The sequence below is a fragment of the Oryx dammah genome, unplaced genomic scaffold, assembly GCF_014754425.2.
Source record: "Oryx dammah isolate SB20612 unplaced genomic scaffold, SCBI_Odam_1.1 HiC_scaffold_8, whole genome shotgun sequence".
NCBI classification, from domain to species: domain Eukaryota; kingdom Metazoa; phylum Chordata; class Mammalia; order Artiodactyla; family Bovidae; genus Oryx; species Oryx dammah.
The window spans coordinates 47,484,320-47,509,827 of NW_024070192.1; the positions used below are offsets into that span (position 1 = coordinate 47,484,320).

Below are 25,508 nucleotides of genomic sequence, written 5' to 3' on the forward strand. Positions count from 1 at the left end.
TGGGGAACACGCTTTGGGTCATCATAGTCCCGAGAGGCTGCTGCTGGCAAGTACCTCCTGGCAGCCATGCACGTAAAATGTCCTGCTCAGTAAAGAATTCTCTCTCCCCGAAAATGGCAGGAGCACCTCCACTGAGACACACTGGCCCAGTCTCACCCCTGAGGACGAGGAGACTGCAAGGTGTCGTCTTATCCTGGGCTCCGTGGGAAAGGTGGGGCTTGAAACAAGGCTAGTGTTCTTTCCACTCCCCTCTGCAGCCTTGCCTGGGGTTTGGGAGTCAGACCGGCCAAAAGTCAGGTCATAACACAAGTCAAGAAAGCTGATTCGCACTAATGGGATGGACGGCAGGGAGAATGGAGAAGGGAGGAAGGGGAGGTTCTGGATAGATGGGATAGAAAGTGAAAGTGAAGTCGCTCAGTCGTGTCCGACTCTTTGCGACCGGTGGACTGTAGCCCACCAAGCTCCTCCATCCACGGGATTCTCCAGGCAAGAATACTGGAGTGGGTTGCCATTTCCTTCTCCAGGGGATCTTCCCGATCCAGGGATTGAACCCAGGTCTCCCACATTGCAGGCAGATGCTTTAACCTCTGTACCACCAGGGAAGATGGGATAGGAGCTCTGGAAAAAGGAGGGTGGGACATCCCAAGTGGCAGGAACAGCTCCAGCATGGTCCCCAAGGTGGAAAAGTGCAGGAAATCTGTCCCAGGAGAAGCCAGCCCACCAAAGCCCGCCTCTTGTCCCCACAGGCCAGGTGGAGTCCGCAGAGGGCCCTGGGCAAGAAGGGGGCAGTGGTGATGGGTCCTGACGGTGGCTGAGCCCCCAGCCCCTGGAATATGCAGCCCGGGGGAGCCCCAGGCAGCGGCGAGGACGCGGTGGCGGAGCCGGGCGGGAGGCATGGTCTCCACCTACCGGGTGGCCGTGCTGGGGGCGCGAGGTGTGGGCAAGAGTGCCATCGTGCGCCAGTTCCTATACAACGAGTTCAGCGAGGTCTGTGTGCCCACCACCGCCCGCCGCCTCTACCTGCCTGCTGTCGTCATGAACGGCCACGTGCACGACCTCCAGATCCTCGACTTCCCGCCCATCAGCGCCTTCCCAGTCAACACGCTGCAGGTAGGGGGACATGGCGCGGGCCGGGGCGGAGGAGGGGCTCAGCGCTGACCCTGCTGCCAGCTTTGAGAGCTCCGCACTTCACCACCCGCCACTCTGCTAAGAGCTTTGCCAGGATCCCATTCATTTGTGCACCAGTTCATTCAACAGATATTTGAGGAATGTGGCTCAGGTGGTAAAGAATCTGCCTGCAACACAGGAGACCCGGGTTCGAGCCCTGGGTCGGGAAGATCCCCTGGAGAAGGGAATGGCAACCCACTCCAGTTATTTTTGCCTGGAGAGTTCCATGGACGGAGGAGCCTGAGGGGCTACAGTGGAGTCGCAAAGAGTTGGACAGGACTGAGCGGCTAACACTTTCAGTGTGTGCCTGGCCCTGTGGTGGGCACTAGGGTCGAATAGGGCTCAAAACAGAGAGCACTTTGCTCTCAAGGAACTCATAGTCTGGTGAGAAGACAAACAGGCAATTATATTGACGACTGTCATGACTGGAGGGAACACAGGGAACTAAGACAACCCTTATGGGGGCATCCATCCCACCAGGTGTGTCAGGCTGGGGGTCCTGGGAGGTGATGTCTCAACTGGGTGGGATCTCGGCAGGTGAGGGGCAGTGGAGAGAAAGACAGCACCAGACGCCTATTAATATTCTGGGCTCTGCCTCCCATGGCCTCAGACCCACATCATCTATACAAGAAAAGGCTGGGGCCTGGGAAAGGTGTGTACTCAGAGGCTGGAGACCCCCACCAGGTCTCTTGCTCAAGGGCCTGTTCTCTTAAATGATGCTCTGTCCCTTGAGCTCAGAACTGGCCCCCTGGGCAGCCTCTCCTGCTGGGGTTGGATTCAGATGACCCCAGGGCCCCGGCTCACAGCGTCCCGCCTGCAGGCCTGGGTCCTCCTTCCCTCTCTCTAGGTCTGGCTTGAGAGGGGGTTGGGTTGGCTCACTGAAAAAGCCCCTGACCAGAATGCAGAGTTTCTCCAGGAAAGACAGACATAGAGGAGGCCCCGAAGGCAGGGGCTGTAGCTTGGCCACTTGTCACTATGCAAATACAGTAATTTCTCGGATGGGGCTGGTGGCGGCGGGGGGACTCACACTTGGCATTGTCTCAGCAACTCCAGGCAGGAGGGCCTCGGCCCAACCTCTGGGACACCTCTCTCTCCCAGGTCCAGGGGTGTCTGCATCAAAGACAAAAGCCTGGTCCACGCCTCACCCCTGGGGAACACTGTGGTCAGGGCAGTGGGTTCAAGGCCAGATGTTCTTGTTCTCCTCCAAAGGAGGCTAACAGTAGCCCGAGTGAAACCTTAGCTTCCGCCCTAGTCCTGTGCATTGAGCTGAGTTTATTTTTTTCACATTTTGTTGTGTGTTTTCATTTAATTTCAATTTCAGAATTGGTAAGATCCAATTTAAAAGCCCAAACTTTATGTTTAAAAAACAAAAAGCACACTCAGAAATCTCAGCCCCATTGCTGCCCTCCACCCTGATTCTGGCTCCACTCTCTAGAGCCATTCTCATTGTTTTTTTAATTCATACTTCCAGTATTTCTTTATGCAAATGAGAAAACGTATTCTTATTCCACTCCCCTTCTTGCATTAAAAGATATATATATATATTCTGCACCTTGTTTTTTTTTTTTTTTTGGCTGGACATTATAACCTGGGGGTCTTTCCACATCCGTACTTAGAGATCTTTTCTTCATTCTTTTTTTTTTAATTTTTTAGAGTATTTATTTTCACTTGTCTTAGTGTTTTTAGCTGTACTTTGTCATGTTGTGGGTGATTTTTTATTAATTTATTTTAACTGGAGGCTAATTACTTTACAATATTGTAGTGGTTTTTTCTTCTTCATTCTTTTTTCACGGCTACACTGTATTCCACTGGAGACATATATGTGGAATCCCCTCTTGCTGGACAGGTGGGCTGTTTCCAAATTTTTGCTTCAAAACAATCCCACAGGGAATAGGCTTGTAATAGTCATGTTGTATATGTGTGTGTTAGTCACTCAGTTGTGTCCGACTCTTTGCAGTGCTGTGGACTGTAGCCCACCAGGCCCCTTGGTCCATGAAATTCTGCAGGCAAGAATACTGGAGTGGGTTGCCGTTTCCTTCTCCAGGGGATCTTCCCGACCCAAGGATCAAACCCAGGTCTCCTGCATTGCAGGCAGATTCTTTCCTGTCTGAGCCACCAGGGAAGCCCCCATGTTGTACATAGGAAGGTATATGCGTGGAATCGATTTCTAGAAATGGCATTGCTAGGTCAAATAATAAATGCAATTGGAGTTTGAAAGGTGCCACATTCCCCTCCCCTTCTGTTGGGTTAGCCAAAGTTTGTGCATGTTTTCCCTTAAAATAAACAGATAACCCTAAGGTATTACAGGAAAACCCAAACAAACTTTTTGGCCAACCTAATACAAAGGTGCATATTTTGTGCTCCTTTGAGAGACGTTACATGAGCACTTGTTTCCCTAAAGCCACCAGAGAGTGTATTGTCAAGCTTTTGTATTTTTGATAGTCTGAAAAATGAGCTAGGATAGTCTCGGTCTACTTTTTATTTACATCTCTGATTATGAGCGAAGTTGAGCATCATCTCTTCATATGTTTAAGGGCCTTTGCTTTCCTTTATCTGAAAACTATCAATGCCTTCACCCATCTTTGGATTACTGGCCTTTTTCTTCCTGGTGGACCCTGAGTTTTGGACTCTCCAAGGATGTCTAAGACCCTGGAGCACAGAAAGGGACACGGTGCCAAGAAATGCTGAGACAGGATCCGGCATGCCCCAAGGAACAAATAGTAGAAATCCCAGTGGCTACTGTCTGAAAGTAAGAACACATTCTTCCCCAATGCCAGATGAGAACCAGCCTAGGAGGGCGGCATTTCTAGGGCCTGAGCCTCAGCTGTTGCTTCTGTGGTCCCTCTCCTTCTATCAGAGAAGGGAGTGGAGATTAGAGGGTATGTGCAGCCCACCAAAGGAGTGAGCAGCAAATGCATGGCTGGCACCCAGGTGGCTCCCTCAGCTCCCATGTCCTTGGAACTGGACTCAGTTTCCATAGCTCCTTCTCTGTCTTGACACAGCCCCAAGATGGCCCTTTACCATCTGGAATGATTCATGGAGCTAGCTGGAAGGCAGGCTGAGCTTTCTTGCTTGCTCCCTTCAATCAGGGGTGAAGGGACAACCCAGCCAATCAGGAGGCTTCTTCCCCTGCTTCTTCAGACCCCCAGAGAAGAGTGGGTGGGAGGCAGCCTGGAAGGCCCCCTTGAGGAGGTAGCAGGTTGGGGGGAGCAGTGGGACTATCACCCTCGAAGGCTGGCAGCTGTTCCCTCTCCCCAGCAGAGAGCTGTTCCCTCTCTGCCTGTTTCCCCACCCCTCCCACTTCCCACTGATTACTACTCCTTGCAGTGGGATGGGGGAGGAATGGCAAACACGCGGGGTCCCAAGCTCCCAGAGGTCCCCATGTCCAGTGGACTACAGTCTATCCTGGCCTGAGAAGCCAGTTCCTGGTTTCCTGTGGTTTCAGATTTGTCCTTAGCATCTTCCCCCCACTCCCCGCCACCCCCCCCCCCCACCGCACCAAAGTTAAAACTCAGCACAAACAAAAGATGCCACATCATCCCCCTGGAGAAATCCACTGCAGCAGCTTCTAAGCCTTTGAGTTGGGAAGCGCTTGTCTGGAGTCAGACTTAACTCTCCCCCACTGTCGCCCAAGCCTCTCCCCTTTTCATCCTCTGCAGTGTAGAGCCTACTGCAGTCCTCCAAGCCTGGTCCCTACCCCAGTTCTGCGCATAAGCTGGTGCCAGAGACAGGCCTGCACCTCCCTCCCGTCTTTTCCTGGGCTCTGGTTCCTAGAGAAAACCCTCATCTTCCTTGTCCTGGGAGGTCTCTGCTTCGCCAAGCTTCCAGGAGCCCCTCCTTTCCACACATTGGCTGCCTTCTGCTGCCCTTGCAGTTCTCATCTGCTGGCAGGTTAATTGGCTAATTACTCTCTTAAGGAATCTTCCCTTTAGTGCACTCAGCCTTGCCAGGGGCCTGTTCAACTTGAGCTGCAGCCCTTTCCAGGAGAATTTGCCACTGGTGTTCAGGAAGTTCCATCTCCCTGGAGCTGCCCTGTGGCCCTGGTCTAAATCAGCCCCCAGTAGGCATCCAGTCTCAACCTTTTTCACCTCAGGGCTGCTGCTTCTCAACCTTGAAGCCAGAGTGAAGCAAACAGAAGGGGCACCTCAGGCAGCAACCTAAGGGCAGTGTTACAGGCAGGAATTGGGTCCAGGTGGGGTTCAGGACCATGGAGAGTTTTCCAGCGTAGGCTGTGCCATCCAAGAGCCCTCTAAGAGCCTACAGGTGTGAGGCCCTGATGGGAAGGGGGAGGAGGTGTGTAAAAATGAGAAAGGCTGGGTTCTGGTCCTCTCAGGAGCTCACAACAGAATGGGGGACTTAGGGATGGAGAAGGTATAGAGCTGTTGCTCTGACCAAGGTATCATGCAGCTGTTCTAAGAACATAGACGATGAAAAGGATAGTCCCTTACTTGCAGGAAGGGTTCTTGGAGGAGGAGGAGGCATCTGTGCTGAGGCCTGGGGAGACAGGATTTCAACAGGTCCAACAACTAGCTCAAGGCTGCGCTCTTAGAGGCATTTAATGGATGTAATCGAACAAAGGACTGGATGGACAGATTGGGGCATAAAATGGGACCAGACAGAACTCAGCTCCAGGCATGCGTGGGACAGACAGTGGCCCTGGAAGTCAGACAGTGTGAGCTGACCTATCCTGGCTTGGAGGTGGGGAAGGTGTAGCACTGAGCACTTGGAATCTGCCCTGGGCCTGGCCTGGAGACAGGTGAGTGTGGAAGGTTTAGGGTGCAGTGGCAGCTGAGAGTGCTGCATATCGCTGGAGGTGGCGGGGGGCACAGGGAGCCCTCATGGCGGCTCTGACCTTGCTGTGGTTGGGGGCGTTGCAGGAATGGGCAGACAGCTGCTGCAGGGGACTCCGGAGTGTCCACGCCTACATCCTGGTCTACGACATCTGCTGCTTTGACAGCTTTGAGTACGTCAAGACCATCCGCCAGCAGATCCTAGAGACGAGGTGAGGGGCTGAGATACACTCCACTGCCACTTAAGTGGATGCCCCCATGCCAGCCACTTCCTGGGAAAAGGGTGTGGGAATGTCTGGTTCCCACACATATAGTTAAACACGCACTCACTCCATTTTGCTGTCCCTGTTTCTGTTAACCCCCTTTGGGACCCATACCATGGGCTGGCTAGTCCAGTGCCGCAGTTAAGATCAGAGGCTCCGGGAAGGAGACTTCCAGGGCTGCATAACTAAGCCAGCCTCAGTTTCCTCATCTGTGCAATGGAGAGAACATTATTATTACGAATGCTCCGCAGCATGCTGGATGTAAGTTTCCCCACCAGGGATCAAACCCATGCCCCCGCATTGGGAGCGGGAGTCTTGACCACTGGGCCACCAGGGAAGTCCCAGGGAGAACATAAATAACCTATCTTTTTTATACCAGTCGCAGCGCCGCACCTGGAACAGAGGGATGGTAGCAGTTAGCAGGGATCGGGCACAGCCCACCCTACCTTAGGTCCGGGGGTTGTGAGACGAGAGACGGTGGGGTGCTGAGCGGGCTTCCCACCTCGCCCTGCAGGGTGATCGGCACCTCGGAGACGCCCATCATCATCGTGGGCAACAAGCGGGACCTGCAGCGCGGACGCGTGATCCCGCGCTGGAGCGTGTCCCACCTGGTGCGCAAGACGTGGAAGTGCGGCTACGTGGAGTGCTCGGCCAAGTACAACTGGCACATCCTCCTGCTCTTCAGCGAGCTGCTCAAGAGCGTGGGCTGCGCGCGCTGCAAGCACGTGCATGCTGCCCTGCGCTTCCAGGGCGCGCTGCGCCGCAACCGCTGCGCCGTCATGTGACGCGGCTGGGCTCCGGGCGCGGGAGAACTCCGACGGCCAGCCAGAGCTGGGGCCTGCGACCCCGCAGCCACGCACCTCCCCCAGGGAGGGGGAAGAGGCCGAGGGCGGCGAGACGGAGCGTCCCCGTCACCACCCGGTCCTCACTCCCTCTCCTATCCGCCCCGGGACGGCCGCCTCTAGTGCTGTAGTTCCTGCGGTTCCCGGCCCGGCCCCAGGGGCGCCCCGTCCTCCGGGATCGGGGTGCTTGCGCGGGACACGCAGGGTGGGGGTGGGGTGGCGCTGCCTTGGCCGGACCCCCCCTACCCCCCCACACACCCGTCTTCTCCAGAGAGTGTGTGTGGTGTCTTGTCATCGCTCCGCGTCGTCTTTCCCCGTGTCTGTCTGTCTGTCTGCCCACGCGTCTATTGGTTCCCCACCCTCTCCACCTTCCAGCTTCGTTCACAGGGCTCTCATTTCATCCATCCCCTTGTCGCGGATCCTGGCAGCTTCTTGGTGAGGCCAGCCTTCTGACCGTCAGCATCACCGGCACAGGGCAGAGAGATGCGGGTGGCCCACGGACCACAACTGGGGTCCGAGGGTTGAGGTCCTAAGGTCCGTCAGGGGGAGAAGGCTGAGCTCTCCCCCTTCCAGGGAGACCTCCCCGCCCAACAGCCCCCCCAGAGACACAACAACCTACCTTCCAGCCTTAACTCGATGGTCCGTCCCTGCCGGGTGCCCCTCACCCCCTTCCTGACCCTAAAGCCAGCTCACCCCCTGGGTTTAAAACAAAATTTTTTTTTCTTCTTAACAGAATGTGGAGAGGGAATGCCCCAAATGATAGATTTATTTACATGATGCCAGCTTCCAGCCCTCTAGTCCCTTCTGGGTTCGGTGGTCTGCCAGATGGGGGGTGTTGGGGGGAGGGGCTGGTGGTGGGCGGGGGGAGGGGGCAGTCAGGTTATTTCAGCGAAGACTCGTTTATTTCCCCATCTGACCCCAAGCTGACTGCCCCAGACCCTGCCTGCCTTGAATCTCAGACTACCCTGATTAATCTGGGAAGGGGCAGAGCCACCGAAAGAATTATGCACCCCCCTGCTCCTGTGCTTGGGGGCAATAATGCCGGCATCCCTACCCCCAGACGGAGGCCCTTGGGATCTGATGCCCCCTTGTCCCAACACCTGATGACATTATGCCCTGACCCGCTCCGCCCTGATTTCTCCAGCTGCCTGGCCAGTTTCTACCTCTCGTCACCAGAGCTGATCAGTCAGTTTTGTACCGACTTAGAAATAACAAAAGAAGTGAAGACCTGAGTGGCCCGAGGAGATTCCTGGGGGACTTGGAGGGCGGGAGAAACGGTGTGAGCCCCCCCGCCTCCGGGCCAAGGTCTCGAGGCTGAGCCCTCAGCCCTGGTCTGGTGGGAAGACAGCGAGGTCCCTTGTTAGGAGAGAGACAGAACAAGCTAGCTCCGAGGTAGCCGAGCTGTGGCATACAGACCAGGACACCAGGCAGCCCAGGGTGATGATGGAGAGGAGTCTGGGGACAGGCTCATGGGTGGCAAACTTATCATCCAGATCCAGGGTGAGAGGGAAGCCTTGATTCTTTCTTCCACTTGCCCGGGTGATGCCCCCTCCGCTCTCTGGGGCTAACGCAGCTCCACCGTGACTGCCCTGACTTTGGGCGGTCCAGTAGCAGGGTTCCGGTCCCTGCTGTGCTGCGTGACTTTGGGCAAGTGACTCTCCCTCTCTGAGCCTCCCTCTGAAGCAGAGGAGGTGGCTCCCCTCCCCCACACCTTGGAGTGGCCGGGAGGGTAAAGAAGAGGGGCTGCCCCCTTTCTCCCCTACATCCTTGCCCTCTGACTCACCAGGGGCATGGGTGAGGGAGGGCAGCATCTCACCTGCCCTGCTGCCATTACCCCCAGCTCTGGGGCACCTAAAGTGAGGGTGAGGGACCCAGGCCTCTGGCTGGCCCCCATCGGAACAGTTGGAATGTATCGCCTGGCCGGCCCCCCCTTACCCAACCTCCTACCCCCCACTACACCCCAGATCTTTGATTTTGATCCCTTCTGCTCCCATTCTGAGTCTCTGTCCTCCTCCCTGCTCCCTCCCTCCCCAGGGTTTCCCACCACAGGGTCTGGAAGTGTGTGTGACGCCCATTGCGCTGTGATCGGAAGTCAGATTAAAAATCAGGGAGTGTTTTCCCTCGTTTCTGTACCAAAGTGTCGGCTCAGTTCCTGCCGTGGGGACGAAGGGGCTCCTTACGGGGTCTGCCTTCTTAGCTCCAGGTGATGAGGTGGCCTCAATCCTAAAGCCCAGGTCAACGAGGAGAACAAAGGGAAAGGGAGAGTTGGGATGCATCTCTCTCCATCTACCCTGCCTTGGAACCCTCCAACTGATCAAAACCATTCAGAGGATAACATTCTTTCTGCCACCTTCTTGGGAAAACTTTCATAAGTGGACTCAGGCCCAGCTTCTGGTTTTGTGTCTTCCTCCCACTCAAGGGTGAGGTGCTAACTCCACGGGTGTAGATGTGTTAAAGAATGCTCTCAACCATCCCTCTTGACTCGGTGATCTCAGCTCCCAACCACCAGGGTAGAGTTTTGAAGTCACACATGCTAAGTGCTAAGTTGCTTCTGTCCCGTCGGACTCTGCAACCCTATGGACCGTAGCCCGCCAGGTTCTTCTGTCCATAGGATTCTCTGGGCAAGGATACTGGACTGGATTGCCATTCCCTATTCCAAGGAATCTTCCAGACCCAGGGGTTGAACCTATGTCCCTTAGTCTCCTGCGTTGGCAGGTGGATTCTTTACCACTAGCGCCAAGCCCCATAGGAGCCTGTATGGGGCAACCTTGTCCCTGTCCGTGGTGCTGCTGCAACAGCTGCTCTGGGAAAGAAGGGCTGTCTGGCAAGGTTGGCTGAACCTCCAAAGGTGAAGCATCTCTCACCCTCTAGCTCCCTGTTCCTCGTCCCCTGCCCCCCCACCCCCCACCCCGCAGCGGGAAAAATGATGCTACACCTTTCTGCATCACCACAGTCATAGAGTAGACTCAAGAGCTGGAGGTTCAGGGGCAGACCCTCTCATGTTTAATAACATAAGAGTTGTAGAAGTGAGCCTGGCCAGAGAAGAGGGTGCAGGAACTGGGGGAGCTGTTTTGGGAGAGGGTGCCCCCACCATCCTGGAGTTGGATTGAGACTCATGGATTGCCTTTCTGCTCAACTGAGCAGATTAAGTCTCTATTTGCTTTCTAACCTCTCCTGGCCAAGGCCCTGTATTGAGGGGAGGGATCTTCCCTTTTGTTCCTGCAGTTGGGAGTGCGTGGGCATCTTTTCACTTCCCTCCTTGGGGTCAGGGAGAAGCATCTTCTCAGACCCAGGACTCCTCCTCGGGTGAGAGGGGGACTGGATCGAGCCAGGCCCCCTGGCCCTCCAAAGGCGGGGAGCCACTCTCCAGTGGGGTGGCTGGCTCTCTCCTCTCCTCTCCGTCCTCCTCCTCCCCTGCCGAGGCTCCATCCACCAGGGTTGCCTCCCCTCCCTTACTGCCCAGTGCTGCCCTCACCAGCCTGCCTTTGGGGGGTGCCCTGACTGGACCCTGGCGCAGGTAGGTCAGTGGCTTGGGGATCCGTGATGGCCGCTTCTCAGGCCTGTGATCTCTCCGGGGCCGAATCCTGGGCCTCAGCCTCAGCTTGTAGATGGATGGGATTCTCTGGGGCTTCCGGAGTGTTCTCTTGCCCTTGCTTGGACATGCCTTGGCTCTCTCGGAACTGGGGTCAGAGGGTGAAGGTGTGAGGGACTCTGGGCTGGCAGACAGTGTAGGGGCTGAGCAGTCCTGTCCCCCTTGGACCTTCGTCCTGATGCCCTTGGCACTTGGGTTTGCCATTGTCAGCCCACTCTCATGGGCTCTCAGTTTCCCTTTGAGGCTTCCTGGGCCTGCAGTTACAGCTGGCGCAGGGGAGCCTGGAGGGGCTGCCTTCCAGGCTCCCAGGTCCACTTTAAGGAGGGGTGGGGGGCCCTGAATCAGCTCTTGGATGACTTTGTCATAAAGACCCCCAGGATCAGGCCACCACCCACCCAGACTGGGCACGTAGACACCACTGCGAGGAATGACTACAGACCCAGCACCCTGGGGGTGGGCACCCGCTATTCCTAACAGCTTCATGTTGGTTGAAAGCTCCTCCTCAAGGCTGTGATGGATGCCTTGTTCCTTGGTTCTGCCCGATGGCAAGGGGGTGCACCTCCCCTCCCGGTGCTGTGGGCCCAGGCCCCAAGGCCCTCCAGCCTCCGCTGTCAGCTGGACGTCCAGCTTCAGGTCCTCCTGCCCCTCTTCCACAGAACAGGGTTCATGTCTGGACCCAGACAGGTCTCCAGTGGTGGCCCTTAATGGAAGGGGGCCTCTCTCCAGTTCGTTGCTGGGACCTCCACTTGCAGTTCCTGCAAAGCCTCTTCCCGGAGTGGGGGGGCGTGCTGGTGGCAACTGGATGGGGATCTTGGTGAATCCTTTGACAGGGGATGGAGAGCAGACAGGCTCTGGCTCCTTGAGCTGCGAGGAAGTGCCCTCAACCTCACCCCAAGGTGGTCGCCTGGGGCCCACAGACATGGCTGGGCTGGGAGAACGAGGCAAGGGGGACAGTCCTCTTGCTGGCGTCCCTTTGGCGGTGGCCTTGGGGGCTCGGAGTCTCTGGGGGGTGGGGGTCCTGGCATGAGTTCCCCGGCTGTCTGTCCTCTCATGAACCGAAGATGTGGGAGTCCTCCCCCGGGGGGGTTCAGGGGGGTGTCTCTCCTCCCTCTTCCCCGAGGAGGTACACAGTGGGTCTAGGCCCCTGGGAGTGGGTGAGGACTGGGGGCTGGGCAGGTTGTCCTCAGCTGGCAGCTGCCTCTGAGATGGGGCGAGCGACTTCTCCTGGCACCTGAAAGGATGAATCATAAACTGCAGGGTCATGCAGTCCAGTCCCCTGGCTCTGGGAAGGGATGGCCTTCTCCCAGCCAGAACTCGCTGGGGGTCAGACTTCATGTTGAATATAGACACTCCCTCTCCCCCATGACTGCCAGAGAGGCTTCCTTAGAGCAGATACTGTTTAAGGCTGTTCCCCCCACCCCATTCCTTGGGGAACAGGTAGAAAGCAGCCTGGTCTGGACCCCCTTCAGATCCCATGACTATAGGTGAGCAGTTTTGGGTGGAGAGGGTCTTCGTTTCTGCTGTACCATGAAATGGACAGACAGGCCTTGGGTAAGTCTCTTCCCTTTATGGCCCTCAGCCTCCTCATCTGTGAAATGGGATGACGTATGATGTAGGTACCGGGTGCTTTTTTTTGGTTCTGAACACCTGAGGTCCTGCTGGGACAGCACACTGCTGGGAGTCCTGCTCCCCTTATCTCGGGTTGGGGTGGCCTCTGGGGATGTTGGCTCCAGATCAGGAAAGGGCTCTGCCCTGTCCCTCCCCAGTACCTCAGCAACGGTGCTGTCTCTCTGTGGACCCCTGGCCCAGCTCTCTGTTCACGCTGGGGTCTGGGGGAGGAGACGGCAGGGGGCCTCAGCTTTCGACCTGAAGAGGTATATGTCTTCCAGTCCACGGGGGGCAGTGGGCTCTGGGAGCGGCTGACGGTCATCGTAGGCTGGGGCTGCGAGGGCCCGTCCTGCACCCTCACTTCATGCTGCACAAGGTGGGCAGGGGGCTGCAGGAAGCTGCCTGTCTTGTGTGCTACCAACATAGCCCCCAGAGAGAGGAGAGGAGGAAAGGGTTAAACTCCTGCTGATGGGGTCCACAGTTCCCTCCCCCAGCTGCTCCCCACCCTGAATCCCACATTAGAGACCCTGGGACCCACTAGGACAGTGATAACATCAGAATTTCCTCACAGGAGGAGTTTAGGGCATGAAATCTGGTTGGAGGGCCCAGGTGGGGGACTTGCTTAAAGCTGCATTTGTATTGCAAGTTCACATCCTTTACTTAGATTGCATGCTTATTTGGGATGTCTTGAGGTGCTGATGGAGATTAAGGGAAGACTAAAGACCCTTCCAAGTCATGCTTGGTGCCTCCATCAGAGCCAAACCTAAACCCAGCCGACATGCTGCTGCTGCTGCTGCTAAGTCATTTCGGTCGTGTCTGACTCTGCGACCCCATAGACGGCAGCCCCACAGGCTCCCCCGTCCCTGGGATTCTCCAGGCAAACAAATGCTGATTCTGAGTGTTTGGCTTTGGCGTCATCTTGTGGTGTAAACTGGTACTACACTATGGCTGCCCACACCACTACCTTCCACGGTGTCTTTCTCCATTGCCTCGCACACCTCTTGCCCCTGGAGATCAGACCTACCTCCCGCGTCTACTCCTGGCCTCCCAACCCAGAGTCACAGGGACGGGGCTCCTCGGGGACTCACAGAGGGACGTGCACCGGCAGGGGTCATGTTTGTCCAGATAGTGACCGAGTGTGTCCCAGCCGCCCCCCACACGCACCATCACGTGGTTCCGGAGGATCTGCAGGGGGCAAGGGTGAGGTGGAGAGCAGGGTGAGTTGGTCCCCTCTCCCTGGACCAGCCTGCGGGCCTTCAGCCCTAGCTCGCATCCGTGTACACACACATATGTGTGTGGTTGCAGCCCAAGACCCTCCTGTGACTGGCATCAAATCACACATGTTGTCAAAGGTGGAGGCCAAGCTGACGAACGGCAGGTTGCCCCACAGAGAGACACGTCTGGTCCTGGACTCTCGTCTCTCTCTTCACTGTGAAGGGGTTCAGACCTGCACCCGTTTGTATCATAAACGGGCCCTGGCTTGGCTCTGTGGTATGTGTGTTTAAAGAGTTCGCAGGAGTCCTGGCCTCACTCCACTCCCGGTCACTGTAACGTAGTCTCTTCAAGCCTCCACTTCCTCAGGGGAGACAGGGCGCCACACTCCTTCCCCACCTACTTCACAGGGCTCTCGGCTCAGGCTGCAGGGCAAGGGCCGGGGAGCTGGCTCTGCCCCCAGGAGCAGCCTGGTCCAGCAAGAAGACTTAGCCGCGCCCTGGGCACAGGCTCTTACTGGTGAGGGGGCCAGTATGGGTGGGGGGCTCGCGGGGGGCACAGGTCAGACCCGTACTAGCATCAGAACCCCGTGCTCAGAAGCTGCATGTGAGTGGCGGCCCGCAGCTGGGCCATACAGGGAGCACAGACTTGGGGGGCTGCGAGTCTCAGGCCCCTTGCTGTGACCAAGCCTGTGGGTGGAAAAGTGGGCATACCTTTCACCCCCACTTCTGCCTGAAGACCCCCACCCCGAAATAGGCTGAGGCAGAGGTAGGTGGGGGCGGGGGCTGTTTCTAACTGCCCTAATGGGAGCGGGAGACATGCTTGCCAACTTTGCCAGGAATCTTCTGGAATTCCCAGAGGGAGAGAGGGAAAGCCTTCTGATGGATAGCTAGAGGTGGATGGTGATCTCCTTTCCTCACCTTCAGGCCTAGATGAAGTCCCACCACAGGACGCCGGACCCTGCTGACCCCTCAGGCTCCCTCCACCCCCGTCTCCCAAAATTTACCCGGATGAAGATAAGGGTGTTGGAATCTCCCACGCGGTACTTCCCCTCCGACACCTTGACCATGGAGAATTGAACCGGGCAGGTGCAGTGGCTCACCAGGCTCTGAACCTGCGGGCGGTGGGCACTGGGTTCAGCCCTCCCCTCTGCCCAGGGACCCAAGTGTCCCTTGCACTCCGGGTCAAGCTCAATGGGCCACCTGCCTGCCCCCGGACCCCAGCCCCAAGGCTTCTGCAGAGTCAGGACTGGGGGCTGACAAGCAAGCAGAGAAGGCGCTTAATGACTCAAGGAGAACAAGCCCTTGATTGGTGACCTAGGGCTCAGCGCTCTCCTGGGTCAGCCGACAGGGGCCGAGGAGTGTGATGGTTAAGGCGGACCTTGGGATCTGACTGCCTCCCCCCACTATAGACCTTGGGCAGGTGAAGAAACCTCCCTGAGCTCGATTCCTTGGTGGTGGAAGTGGGTGGTCGCTCCCAGGTCACTCCCACCCCAGGACCCGCTGTGCAGGACACAGGCCGAGCGCTTCATGTGCACTGGCTCACATAAGACCCACAGCGGTCATGGAAGTTAGGCATGGGAAAGGTACATCCCCACGGTACAGAAAAGGGAACCGAGGCACAGAGAGGGCAAATAGTCTGCCCCAAAGTCACAGAGCCGCAGGGCATTGAACTAAGACTTGAACCCAGCCGTCAGAGAGGGTGCTGGCGTCTGCCTTTGTGACCACCGGCCCACGGGGTTTAAATGAGAGAGGTGTAGGGTGCTGGATTCCTAATGAAAACGATGAGGGTGGCGGCTCAGAGTGGACACGACCTAACTAAAAACCACGGGATCGGGGAGTGTCGGGGTGGGGCCTGGAGCTCAAGAAGTGAGTGGCTGTCTGGCTGGCTGGCTGGCTAGGGGTGGGGGTGGGGGGCGCGGGGCGGGGGGCGGGGCCTGGGGCGTGCCCAAGTCCTCACCAGCTGGTCCAGGTCGCGGGAGTGGCAGTGCCGGCGCGCAGGGGGCGCTGGCGGCGGGAGGTCGGGCGGGGGCAGGGCCCGCTCCAGCCGCAGCTCCTCCTCGATCTCCTCCTCCAGCCGCACCAGAGTGGGCGCCGCGACTCCGAAGCGCCAGGCCCGGCGGCCCAGCTCCAGCAGGCACAACACCACGTTCTTCACGTTCTTGCGCAACACCAGATCCTCCGTCTCGAACATTAGCACCTCTGGCCCGGGGCGAGAGGAGAGCAGGCAGCCTGAGCCCCCTGCTGACGCCCCTGGAGAGAGCGCAGCGCGTGGGAGAGCCCTGGGGCCACCCTGGACCCGGGGGAGGGGGAAGCAAGCTTGGGATGGGGGTTAGCGTCTCAGGATCTTGGCGTCAGGCCAGCCCCTCGGAGGGGTCGGGGCAGAATTGCTCGGGTACTGAGTGCACAGAAGGTGGCCGCCTAATAGGGGAGGTGGGGGGGGGGAAGAGGGAAGGCAGCCAAGACAAGGAACCCAGTTCCACCTGCCCTTCTCTCTGCTCTGTATGCCAGGATGGATTCAGCGGGAAGAAGCACTCAGGTCTCTCACTTCCGGTAACCACCAGGCACCCCAGACTCAACCTCCAGCCCATGCATAACCTGGCAGGGTGGAGTACGGGCTCCGGAGTCTGGCTCCCACCCACCGGCTGTATAACCTTGGGCTAGTCCCAGCCTCAGTCTCCTCTTCTGTAAAATGGGAATGCTGTTTCATGGGGTTGTGGTGGGGATAGCTATATGTCTGCAGGCAATGTCTGGCCTGTATTAAGTGCCCGATAAAACACTAGCCTTTATCAAGGCTGCAAGCCTGCTCCATACAAGCGTGCTCCATACTGTTGCGGCCACCAACTGGTGGGCGGGGCCTGACTCCCCCCTCCTCCCCCCCCCACCCCCCTCTGCCCCATCCCCACCACCAAAGGCTGGAGGGTGGTGAGCATTCAGGTTCATCCCTGCCACTGGGTTCAGGGCCAAGGTGATGAGGAAGGCTGATATGTCACTCCCTGAGTCCCACAAGCCCCAGCAAGACTGGCTGGGGTCCACTTGCCTCCTCCCCACTCCACCGCAGCCCAAACACCCACCTTCTCCATGCCCCCTCTGCCTAGAACTCCCTGCCCCCCAAACTTCTATTTATTCCCAAAGACTCAGCTCAAATCTCCGTCCTCGATTGTATCTTTCTAGGCCTCATCGGGTGACTGTTTCCTCCCATCTCCCCAGCACAGAAGCTCTACTTGAATTTCTATCTGTTGGGCTGTAATTTATGAATCTTCTCAGCTGTCTCTCTCGGGCCACAACTTCTTTTAGCTCTGATGGGTTCTTTTAGTCCTCTCAGCACTCACTGCCCAACCCTGTGTGTGACCCCAAAGAGACAGGTGCTCGAATCATTCATTCGACACATTAATTTATTTGGGATTTACTATGGAATGGGGGAAACTGAAGCATGAATAGGAATGAGGAGCTGGCCCAAGGCAAATCTGGAAGGAGGACCCCGACCCCTGACAGCTTGAGCCTCAGAGAGGAGATGGATGCCTGGCAGGAGAAGGGTCTTGGGGGGGTGGGGGAACCAAGGGGGATTACCTTGGATGCCCATCTCCTTGCGACACCACTGGATGAAGTTGGAGATGTTGTCCCGGGCCTGGAAAGTGCGAGGCTGAGCAGCCTCATTACAGGAAACCCCGGCTCGGGGCAGAGGAAGCCTCTGGGCTTGGGCAGGTGTCTCAGCCAGGAAGGCCAGGGCAGCCTCAGTGATGGCGTTGGCATGCTGGCACAGCACCAGGCCTGTCTCCAGCACCTGCAGGAAGTTGGCTGCACTGATGTCCAGTCCGTAGAGATCCCGAAGCCACTCGGCCAGGTCCTCCTTCATGGCTTCTAGGTACTGCTCGCTGGACTTAAAGGGCTGGATGCTGCACACCCGAGGCTCCGGGGTCCCAGGTCTCCTCCTGCAGGCCCGGGGCTGGGGCATGGCCGGGCTGGGCACCTCCACTCTGCCGCAGCTGCGTCTTCACTCCTGCCACCTGTGGGGTCTTGGCAGGTTCCCCCTGACTCAGGGGTCCCGTTCCACCCTCTGAGAGTCTGGGACGGCTCTGCTACTTGCCTCTGCCTTTGGCCACCGACACCATCGCCAGTGGGCTGGGCCAGGCCAGGCCCCCACTCCCCCCCATTCTTCAGTCCCTGCTAGAACTTTCCTACTTGCTAGCCCTGCAGAGGCCTCACACCCCAGCTGCCCAGTCTGCTCAGAGGTCGCGGGTTCCCAGGACAGATGCAGGGGAAGACACTCCTCTCTCCCTGCCAGGGCCAGACAGGCCACACTAGCTGCCTCCCACCCCCCACCAGCCGGCCCGGAGTCTGGCTGTCTGTCGACCTGGCCTCTCCACTTTGCTTTCCTCTCCTTGGAGACCAGCGGCTGCTACAAACACTCCTTGTTAACCCTTCCCAGCATCGGCTGCCCTGGGGCCCAAGGAGCCAAGAAGAGGCTGGGGCTGGCTTATCGCTCACTTGGTCAACCCCAGGGGAGGCTTTTGGGAAATGGGAGGAGGGGAGCAGGGCCAGAGTGCTCTTCGGAGTTCAGGGAGCACTGTCGTTTAGGGGTGAAATAGACGCAGCCATAGGGTCCAGAGCCAGGAGTCTGGCCTTGGACTGTTTCCTGAATCCCCTTGTGACTGTCACATACTGTCTTCTCTGTGCCTTTGTTTGCCTCAACTATAAAATGGGAATAACAATATCTCCCTCTCTGGGGCGTTGTGAGGAAGAGAGGATTCGTGGATGTGAGAAGTCTCCAACTGTCAGGACTGAGGGGTCCCAGCTTCATCCATTCTCCCAGCAGCTCTGGCTGTGTGCCATGATCCCCGCCTTCTCTGGAGAACCGGCTCCATCCCCCACTCTACCCACATGATTCCTCCAGAACGGGCTGTCAATCATAGTTCCTCCTCCATGGCCACAGGGATGCATGCATTCAACAAATACTTCCTGCAGACCTACTGTGTGCCATGCGCTATTATAGTGCGTAAGGATGTAGCTGTAGGGGCTTCCCTTGTGGCTCAAACAGTAAAGAATCTGCCTGCAATAAGGGAGACCCGGGTTCGGTCCCTGGGTCAGGAAGATCCCCTAGAGAAGGGAACGGCTACCCATTCCAGTATTCTTGTCTGGAGACTGAGGAGCCTGGTGGGCTATAGTCCGTGGGGTCTCAGAGTCAGACTGAGCCACTCATACTTTCACTTTTCATGTAGCTGTAAATGAAGCCCCCGTCCTCACGGAGGCTGCTTACATGATGGTGGGTGATGGATGATAGATAAACATATGAATCGGTAGTGAGTCAGATGGTGAGAAATACCAGGGAGAAAACAGAAGGACTACAGGAGATGGGTTGGGGCTGGGGGATTTTCTATAAGGTGGCTAGGAAAGACTTCACTGATATGGTGATATTTGAGCAGGGACCTGAGAGAAGTGAGGAAGCAAGCCCTGCAGACGTCTGCTGGAAGGGTACCCTGGCAGAAGGAACAGCCAGGGCAAATGCTCCAGGCAGGGGAATTCCCTGGTGGTGCAGTGGTTAGAACTCAGCACTTTCTCTGCTGGGGCCCAGGGTTCAATCCCTGCTTGGGGAACTAAGATCCTGAAGCCTTGTGCTGTGACAAACAACCCAAAAAAACTCCAGGCAGGTGGATATTTGGTATATCCCAGGAATAGCAATGATAGGTAAAATATGAGGAAGAGGGGAAATAGGGTCTCTATGTAGGGCTTTGCTTTACCTTTTGGAAAGTAATTTTCTTTCAGTTACCTTCTAAAGGCATCAAGATAATGATTGTTGTACCCATTTCATGGATGAGGAAACAAGAAAACTGAAGCTGGCAGGAGGCCTGAGTTCCTCAGTACATGGATGGACCTTTCCGTGGGGTTGACTGAGTGTCCTCATGACATGGCAGTGGGCTTTCTCCAGAGAGACAGAGCAAGACAGAGGCCACAGGGTGTTTTATTACATAGCCTTGAAAGTCACACTCTGTCAATTCCCACAACATCCTATCAATGACCGAGGTCAGCCTTATTTCATATGGGAAGGGGCTACATCAGAGTGAATACCAGGCAACAAGGGTCATTGGGAGCCATTCTAGAGGCTGGTTACCCCCCAAGACAGAGGAGCTGTTTCTTTTCCTTTCTTGTTAATAGGATCCTATCTTGTTTAGGTATTATTCATGGATAGAGTTTTCTTGAAATTAGGGAAGATGGGCCCAGCCCCAAAGAGAGAACCTGTCAAGTCTTCCAGCCATTCTGTGAGCTCTCACTGCTCTTTAAATTAGACAGAGTAAGCTTTTGAAATTTCCAATCAAGATCCAAAGTGGCTAGGGGCTTTGGAGGTCCAGTGGTTAGGAATCTTTCTGCCAATGCCAATGCAGGGGACATAAGCTCAATCCCTGGTCTGTGAACTAAGATCCTCCATGCTGCGGGGCAACTAAGCCAGCATGCCAAACTACCAAAGCCTGTGCTTCCTAGAGTCTGTGCTCTGCGACGAGAGAAGTCACTGCAATGAGAAACTCCTGCTCTGCAAGGAAGAGCAGCCCCCCACTCGCTGCAACTAAAGAAAGCCCGGGCGTAGCAGCCAAGACCCAGCGCAGCCATAAATAATGAATTTTAAAAAGAGAACCAAGGGGGCTATAAGCTCCTTTAGGAAATGTAAGGAGATTCAGGTTTGGGGAGGAGACTGTTCTCCATGGGTCTTCCCTATTTTTTGCATGTCTTACTAGCAGAGGTGTTTCAAAGGTGTTTATATAGTGAAAAACCTTGGAAGATACAGTGTCTTTTTCCTGGAGCAAGAAACAGGTTTGGTTACTACCCGGTATAAAAAAATTAGGGTTCCCTAAGCTCAGGGTTCCTCTTACAATGCAAACCATTGCATATGCAGGTACTACCTAGCACCCATGGGACAGTGGGCCAAGAGAAGATGACACAGTATGCCGATGCTGCTGCTCATCAGTAATGAGGCCTATATCTCTAACCCAAGAGTCTCATGTGTTTTGGCAGCACCTAGGAAAATACTGTCGGAGAAGGCAATGGCAACCCACTCCAGTATTCTTGCCTGGAGAATCCCAGGGACAGGGGAGCCTGGTGGGCTGCCGTCTATGGGGTCGCATGGAGTCGGACACGACTGAAGCGACTTAGCAGCAGCAGCAGCAGGAAAATACAGTGGGCTAACTTGCTAGCTTGCACATAGGGTAAATTTTTAGATTATTTACAGTTCTTCACAGTGTTACCCCCACGAGATTCTTGGAGGCTGGTCTGCCCTCTTTGTTCTACATCCCACCAAACTGGGAGATGCCTGACGGAAGAGACCCATGCCCCGACTTCAGACCTGGATGGAGCACCATGTTCCCCTAACAGGGATCTCCTTGACTCCAGCAACTGTATCACACCAGACGGAGGCTCTCCAGACCTGGGTTTGCATCCTCTGCCCCTCTGAATACCACTGACTCTGCCCAAACACCCCACTGTCAGGCCAAGCAATGAAGGAGTTTCCCCAGCTTTCTACGATTTTATTCCTTTCCTGAGCCCCAGCTCTCACACACATACCGAATAGCCAGAAGCTACCCCTGGCTCTTACCTGAGCCTTGCTTCCTATAACTTGACACTGTGTCCTCTGCTCCTTGGAGCTAAGGCAGTGAGCTGGAGGTTGGCGGGGTGGGAAGCAGGGATGAGGAAGGATGGGGACTGAACTGAAAGGGAAGGGGAGAAAATAGTGATGCCAACAGACATAATACTTTGCATGTCTTCAGTGGGCCAGGTAAAGTCTGGTACTGCACGGCTCTGACACACAGAAAGAGAGACAGAGGGTCAGAAAGATAACGTGGTAGAGTTGGGAATTGACCCCAGTCTATGGGGGAGCCAAAGTCACTCTGTGCCTGTGTGTGCTAAGTCACTTCAGTTGTGTCCGACTCTGTGACACTGTGGACTGTATGTAGCCCACCAGGCTCCCCTGTCCATGGGATTCTCCAGGCAAGAATACTGGAGTGGGCTGCTGTGCCCTCCTCCAGGGGATCTTCCCGACCCAGGGATCGAACCCATTATGTCTCCTGCATTGGCAGGTGGGTCCATTACCACTAGTGCCACTTGGGAAGCCCCAAAGTTACTCTCTGTCTCTTTTAATACCTTCCCAAAAGAGAAGGTAGGGTTTGGAATGGAAGTTCTAGAGAAGGCAGTTATTCTGCGGGTGGAATCCTATGGGCAGGTGAGATTCTAGCTCCGCCCCCTTGTAATCCAGCAGAAGCCCTGGAGACCAGACAAGCTCTATGGAAACTCTGTCCCGTCCTTCTGCTTGATCAGGGGAAGAGGGCAGCACGACTTTGGGGAGAATGGATAAACACGGTGAGTGGGGCTGGAGGACGGGTCTCTTGACCCCAGGGCGGACCAACAAGCTCATCACCATGGCACCCCAGAGTAGAAGTCCAGCCTTTTCTCAGTTACCCATCCATATAGAAGCCCTCCCCTCTCTCTCTTCTGAATATTCCTGACATCTGCTCTCTCATCTTCAGCTGCTGCTGTTCGGACCTTTGTCTTCTCTGGCCTGGACCACTGTAATGACTCCCACGTGGGTCTCTGCCTCCTTCTCTCAGAGGAAACATCCTGAAGGATGCTCTGAGCACATCTCTGTGTCAAAATGTCAGAGGCTCCCCAACTGCTGAAGGACAGAGTTCAAACTCCACAGCCTGGCCCCCAAAGCCCCAAACTCCCTCTCCACTTCCTCATCCTTCCCACATGTCCCCAGCACCCCTTCCTGGCTGTGCCCTAGGTCTGGCCTTTCACAGCCAGAAGTCTGAATGTGTTTTCCTAAATAAAGGTACAGTGGAACTTGGGGACTGCCTGGCAGGCCAGTGGTTAGGGCTCTGTATTTCCACTGCAGGGGGCACAGGTTTGATCACTGATCTGGGAACTAAGATCCCACAAGCCATGTGGCTTGGACAGAAAAAAAAAAAAAAAATATATATATATATATATATACAGTGGATCTTGGTTCTCCACCTATAGCAATACCAAGAACTGGTAGAATCTCTGAAAAAACTTTCTTTTTGGAAAGCTTTCAAAAGTCTTTGTTGAAATTCAAAGCCCCTCTCTTACCTACCTCATCACCTACCAGACAGTGTCAGGAAGCAGCAGGACACACGACGTAGTTAGCCAGGTCGTGCAGTTGGTATTCAGTACATGTGGGCTGGAACACTAACTTTATTATCATTCCCCTTTGTTTCCAACCTCTTTAAACAAGATAGGCAAGGATCAATGGAAAATTTTTTAGACCTTTCTAGGGAAAACGCCAGGAGCTGTGTCTTCCCTGCCCTCCTCCTTTTTTTCCTTGCAAGTCTAGCTCCCCAGATCCAGCAGACCACAGGGCACACGGTGGGGCTGGGCCTGTGTCTGCTGAATGAGTGGTGGACACCTCCTGGTAGGTTACTTTCAGGTCAGCCCAGGAACTTCCCGCCGGCCAGGACTGCTGCTTGGGATTGTGGAATTTGTGCCCTGAACATCAGCAAGGGGGGATCATGGGTGGCTGAAATCCAACCGGTAAGGTTGGGGTCAAGCCTGGAAGGACAAATAGAGGCCTTTTCCTAATTGGTCTTCCCGGCATGTGTGTGTGTGTGGGGGTAAGGGTGGATTTCCACTTAGTCCGCCCATAACGGGCACTTTTCTGGATTGTTCTGCGCATCGGAGGCGCCCTTTCCTAATCGCGCAGAGGCGCTGTGCGGTCTCCTGCCTGCCTACCCCGCCGCAAGCGACGCTGGGCTTTCTTAAGGCAAGGCCCATTTTGAAGAAGGAAATCCCGTTTCGTGCAGAAAACAAAATATAGACAACCACCTATTAAAATTCCAATCGGGGCACTTCCTGATTACTGACAGCTGCACAGACATCGGTCCCCACCCCGGGGCCAATTAGAAGGAAGCGGATGATGAGCCACCATTCCCGGGCTCAAGCCTCATTGCACCTGCTCCTTGCTGGCTTCCGCGCCGGGTCCCAGCCCTGGGCCAGCCGCTTCACACAGACTCCATCTGATACCTGCTTTTCAGTAACCCTTGAGATGGGCAGTTTCCTCTCCATTTTACAGATGGGGAAACGGAGCTTGACAGAAGCGACCAGACTTGCCCTGAACCTTCTTCAGCTGGGAAGTTCAGGGACCTAGGGAATCAGGCCCCTCTTTGCTCAGTAAATCCTGCATACTCTGGAAACCCTCTCTTGAAATTTTGCTGGCCCCAAGCATCTCATGCACGTCCTTCGGGCGCCTGCCTTTTCGGTGGGGATCGGGTTAGGCGCCACAGTCAGGGTAGCAGGGAGGGCCCTTCACTGATTTCCTGCTTCCCCCCAACACCCGTGCAGGCGTGAAGGCCCCCTTGTGGAAGAAGGAGCTGGAGGAGCCCCGGGCCAGGGAGGCAGAGGCGGAGGCCGAAGCCGCGGAGGAGGAGTCGGAGTCGGAGTCGGAGGAGGACGAGGAGAGGCCGCGAGAGGAGAGCGCGGCCGAGGGCGAGGCCAAGGCCGGCGGGGAGGCGGAGGGCGGCGAGGGCCGTGAGCGGGGCTCGGTGTCTTACTACCCGCTGCGCCAGGAGTCCAGCACCCAGCAGGTGGCGCTGCTGCGGCGCGCGGACAGCGGCTTCTGGGGTTGGTTCAGCCCCTTGGCGCTGCTCGGAGGCCTAGCCGCGCCGGCCGACAGGTGAGGGCGCGCTCCGCGGCGGGAGCGGGATGCCCGGGGCGCCCGGTGCGAGCGAGCGGCGCGGTGCCCTGAGCGCCCCGGTCCTCGCCCGCAGGAAGCGGAGCCCTCCCGAGGAGACGTGCGTGCTGGAGACGCGGTGGCGGAGGCCGCGCGGCGGGGGCTGCGCGCGCTGCGAGATCCTTTTCTGCAAGAAGTGCAGGAACTTGCACACTTCGCCGAGCTACGTGGCGCATTGCGTTCTGGAGCACCCGGATCTCGGGAAGGCGCAGCCTGCCCACGAAGGCCCCTGAGCACCACCACCCCCACCACCACTCCCTGCCTATGTAGCCCTTCATCCTCGCCTCCACCCCAACTGCCCGCAACCCTCCTCCCTCTTCCCCGACTTCGATCACGTGCCGCAGAGCCGCCCTTCCGGGGCGCCCCCCTCTCGGAGCAGACCAGCAGGCGCATCCCCGATGGGGCGGCCCCACCTGTTATCAGTGCGGAGCCCAACATCATCACCTGGAGGTCTGTTCCTGCAACAGCGCCTCGCCGGTCAGCACGCGGTGCCCATCGCCCACCTGACTCCCGTCCCCTGCCCACAGCCTTCTCACTTGTCTCGGGTATTTCAGGTTCCTTCTGGCCCGGTGGGCAGAGGCATCGCCTAAAATAACCCCTCTGGGAAACTTGCCCCTCCCCTCAAATCCTCCAATAAAGCCTCGGTTCCAAGTGTCAGTGCCTAAAGGAGGAGCGAGCACCCCGGTGAGCGTGATAAAGATCAACCCTCCTTGCCCTTTCCTCGGGTTCAAGCCGGAGGGAAAAGGGCAGGCGGAGAGCCTCCTCCCTGCAGCTCCGGGCTGAACCAAACCCTTGCAGCCAAGGGCAGTTAAAGGCCATTCTCCCCACCGCGCGCCGAGAAGAAAAAAGGCAGGCTCCGCGCCAGGAATGCCCACTGGGAGCTGAGGGCTGAAGCTGGCCGGACCTTCCTCCCCTCCAACGGGAAGGCCGCTCTGACCGCGGTCAGTGTGTGTGCCCACGAGGCCCTGGCAGGTGTGGAGTGCGCAGGACTAGAGAGTTAGCCCAGAAGCCTGCTGAGACTGAAGACAGGGAGGCTGGGGAGCTGGGTCCTTCTCCAGGAATCCCAGCTATTCTTGGTCGGCCAGCGGGAGCTCCTGGAATGCTTCGTGTGTGGCCAGGACAATGGGGTCATTGTGAGCACCAGGGCTCTCCCAGTCTGCAGAGGCCCCCAGCGCCTGCAGCAGCCAGACCTCCAGAGAGGCCCCTGTCATCCTGCGGCCGCACCGGGTTCTCCATCTGGCTGGAGGGTGAGTGGGCGAAGGACACATTTTGCTTTTTGAAGAGAGCGGCGGGCCCCCTCTCCCCA

The 25,508-nt window shown here is 56.6% G+C and overlaps 3 protein-coding genes across 3 annotated transcripts; 2 read left to right on the forward strand and 1 right to left on the reverse strand.

Annotated features, from left to right (window-relative positions):
- The first annotated feature begins 610 nt into the window (after positions 1–610).
- RASL10B (RAS like family 10 member B) lies at positions 611–9,194 on the forward strand. Its single transcript, XM_040244065.1, has 3 exons — positions 611–1,110; positions 6,045–6,169; positions 6,735–9,194. The coding sequence occupies exons 1-3, from the start codon at positions 895–897 to the stop codon at positions 7,003–7,005; spliced, it is 612 nt and encodes a 203-aa protein (XP_040099999.1). The 5' UTR covers positions 611–894; the 3' UTR covers positions 7,006–9,194.
- An 848-nt stretch (positions 9,195–10,042) lies between these two features.
- On the reverse strand, positions 10,043–17,819 carry GAS2L2 (growth arrest specific 2 like 2). Its single transcript, XM_040244064.1, has 6 exons — positions 17,044–17,819; positions 15,434–15,675; positions 14,481–14,588; positions 13,351–13,447; positions 12,424–12,676; positions 10,043–11,885 (listed from the first exon to the last, which is right to left on the reverse strand). Exons 1-6 carry the CDS (start codon positions 17,426–17,428, stop codon positions 10,346–10,348), a joined length of 2,625 nt encoding a protein of 874 aa, XP_040099998.1. The 5' UTR covers positions 17,429–17,819; the 3' UTR covers positions 10,043–10,345.
- Positions 17,820–21,803: 3,984 nt separating this feature from the next.
- CUNH17orf50 (chromosome unknown C17orf50 homolog) lies at positions 21,804–25,203 on the forward strand. Its single transcript, XM_040244466.1, has 6 exons — positions 21,804–21,816; positions 23,815–24,145; positions 24,240–24,427; positions 24,547–24,652; positions 24,757–24,886; positions 25,045–25,203. Exons 1-6 carry the CDS (start codon positions 21,804–21,806, stop codon positions 25,201–25,203), a joined length of 927 nt encoding a protein of 308 aa, XP_040100400.1.
- Positions 25,204–25,508: the final 305 nt, after the last annotated feature.

Coding starts and splice junctions, on each gene's coding strand:
- CUNH17orf50 (XM_040244466.1), top strand. Junction 24,146..24,239: donor CTAGCCGCGCCGGCCGACAG/GTGAGGGCGCGC, acceptor CCTCGCCCGCAG/GAAGCGGAGCCCTCCCGAGG. Junction 24,653..24,756: donor CCCAACATCATCACCTGGAG/GTCTGTTCCTGC, acceptor CGGGTATTTCAG/GTTCCTTCTGGCCCGGTGGG.
- GAS2L2 (XM_040244064.1), bottom strand. CDS start 17,428: ATGCCCCAGCCCCGGGCCTGCAGGAGGAGACCTGGGACCCCGGAGCCT. Junction 14,589..15,433: donor CCCGCGACCTGGACCAGCTG/GTGAGGACTTGG, acceptor CACCGCCCGCAG/GTTCAGAGCCTGGTGAGCCA. Junction 11,886..12,423: donor GAGACAGCACCGTTGCTGAG/GTACTGGGGAGG, acceptor TCATCCTTTCAG/GTGCCAGGAGAAGTCGCTCG.
- RASL10B (XM_040244065.1), top strand. CDS start 895: ATGGTCTCCACCTACCGGGTGGCCGTGCTGGGGGCGCGAGGTGTGGGC. Junction 1,111..6,044: donor TCCCAGTCAACACGCTGCAG/GTAGGGGGACAT, acceptor GGGGCGTTGCAG/GAATGGGCAGACAGCTGCTG. Junction 6,170..6,734: donor CAGCAGATCCTAGAGACGAG/GTGAGGGGCTGA, acceptor CTCGCCCTGCAG/GGTGATCGGCACCTCGGAGA.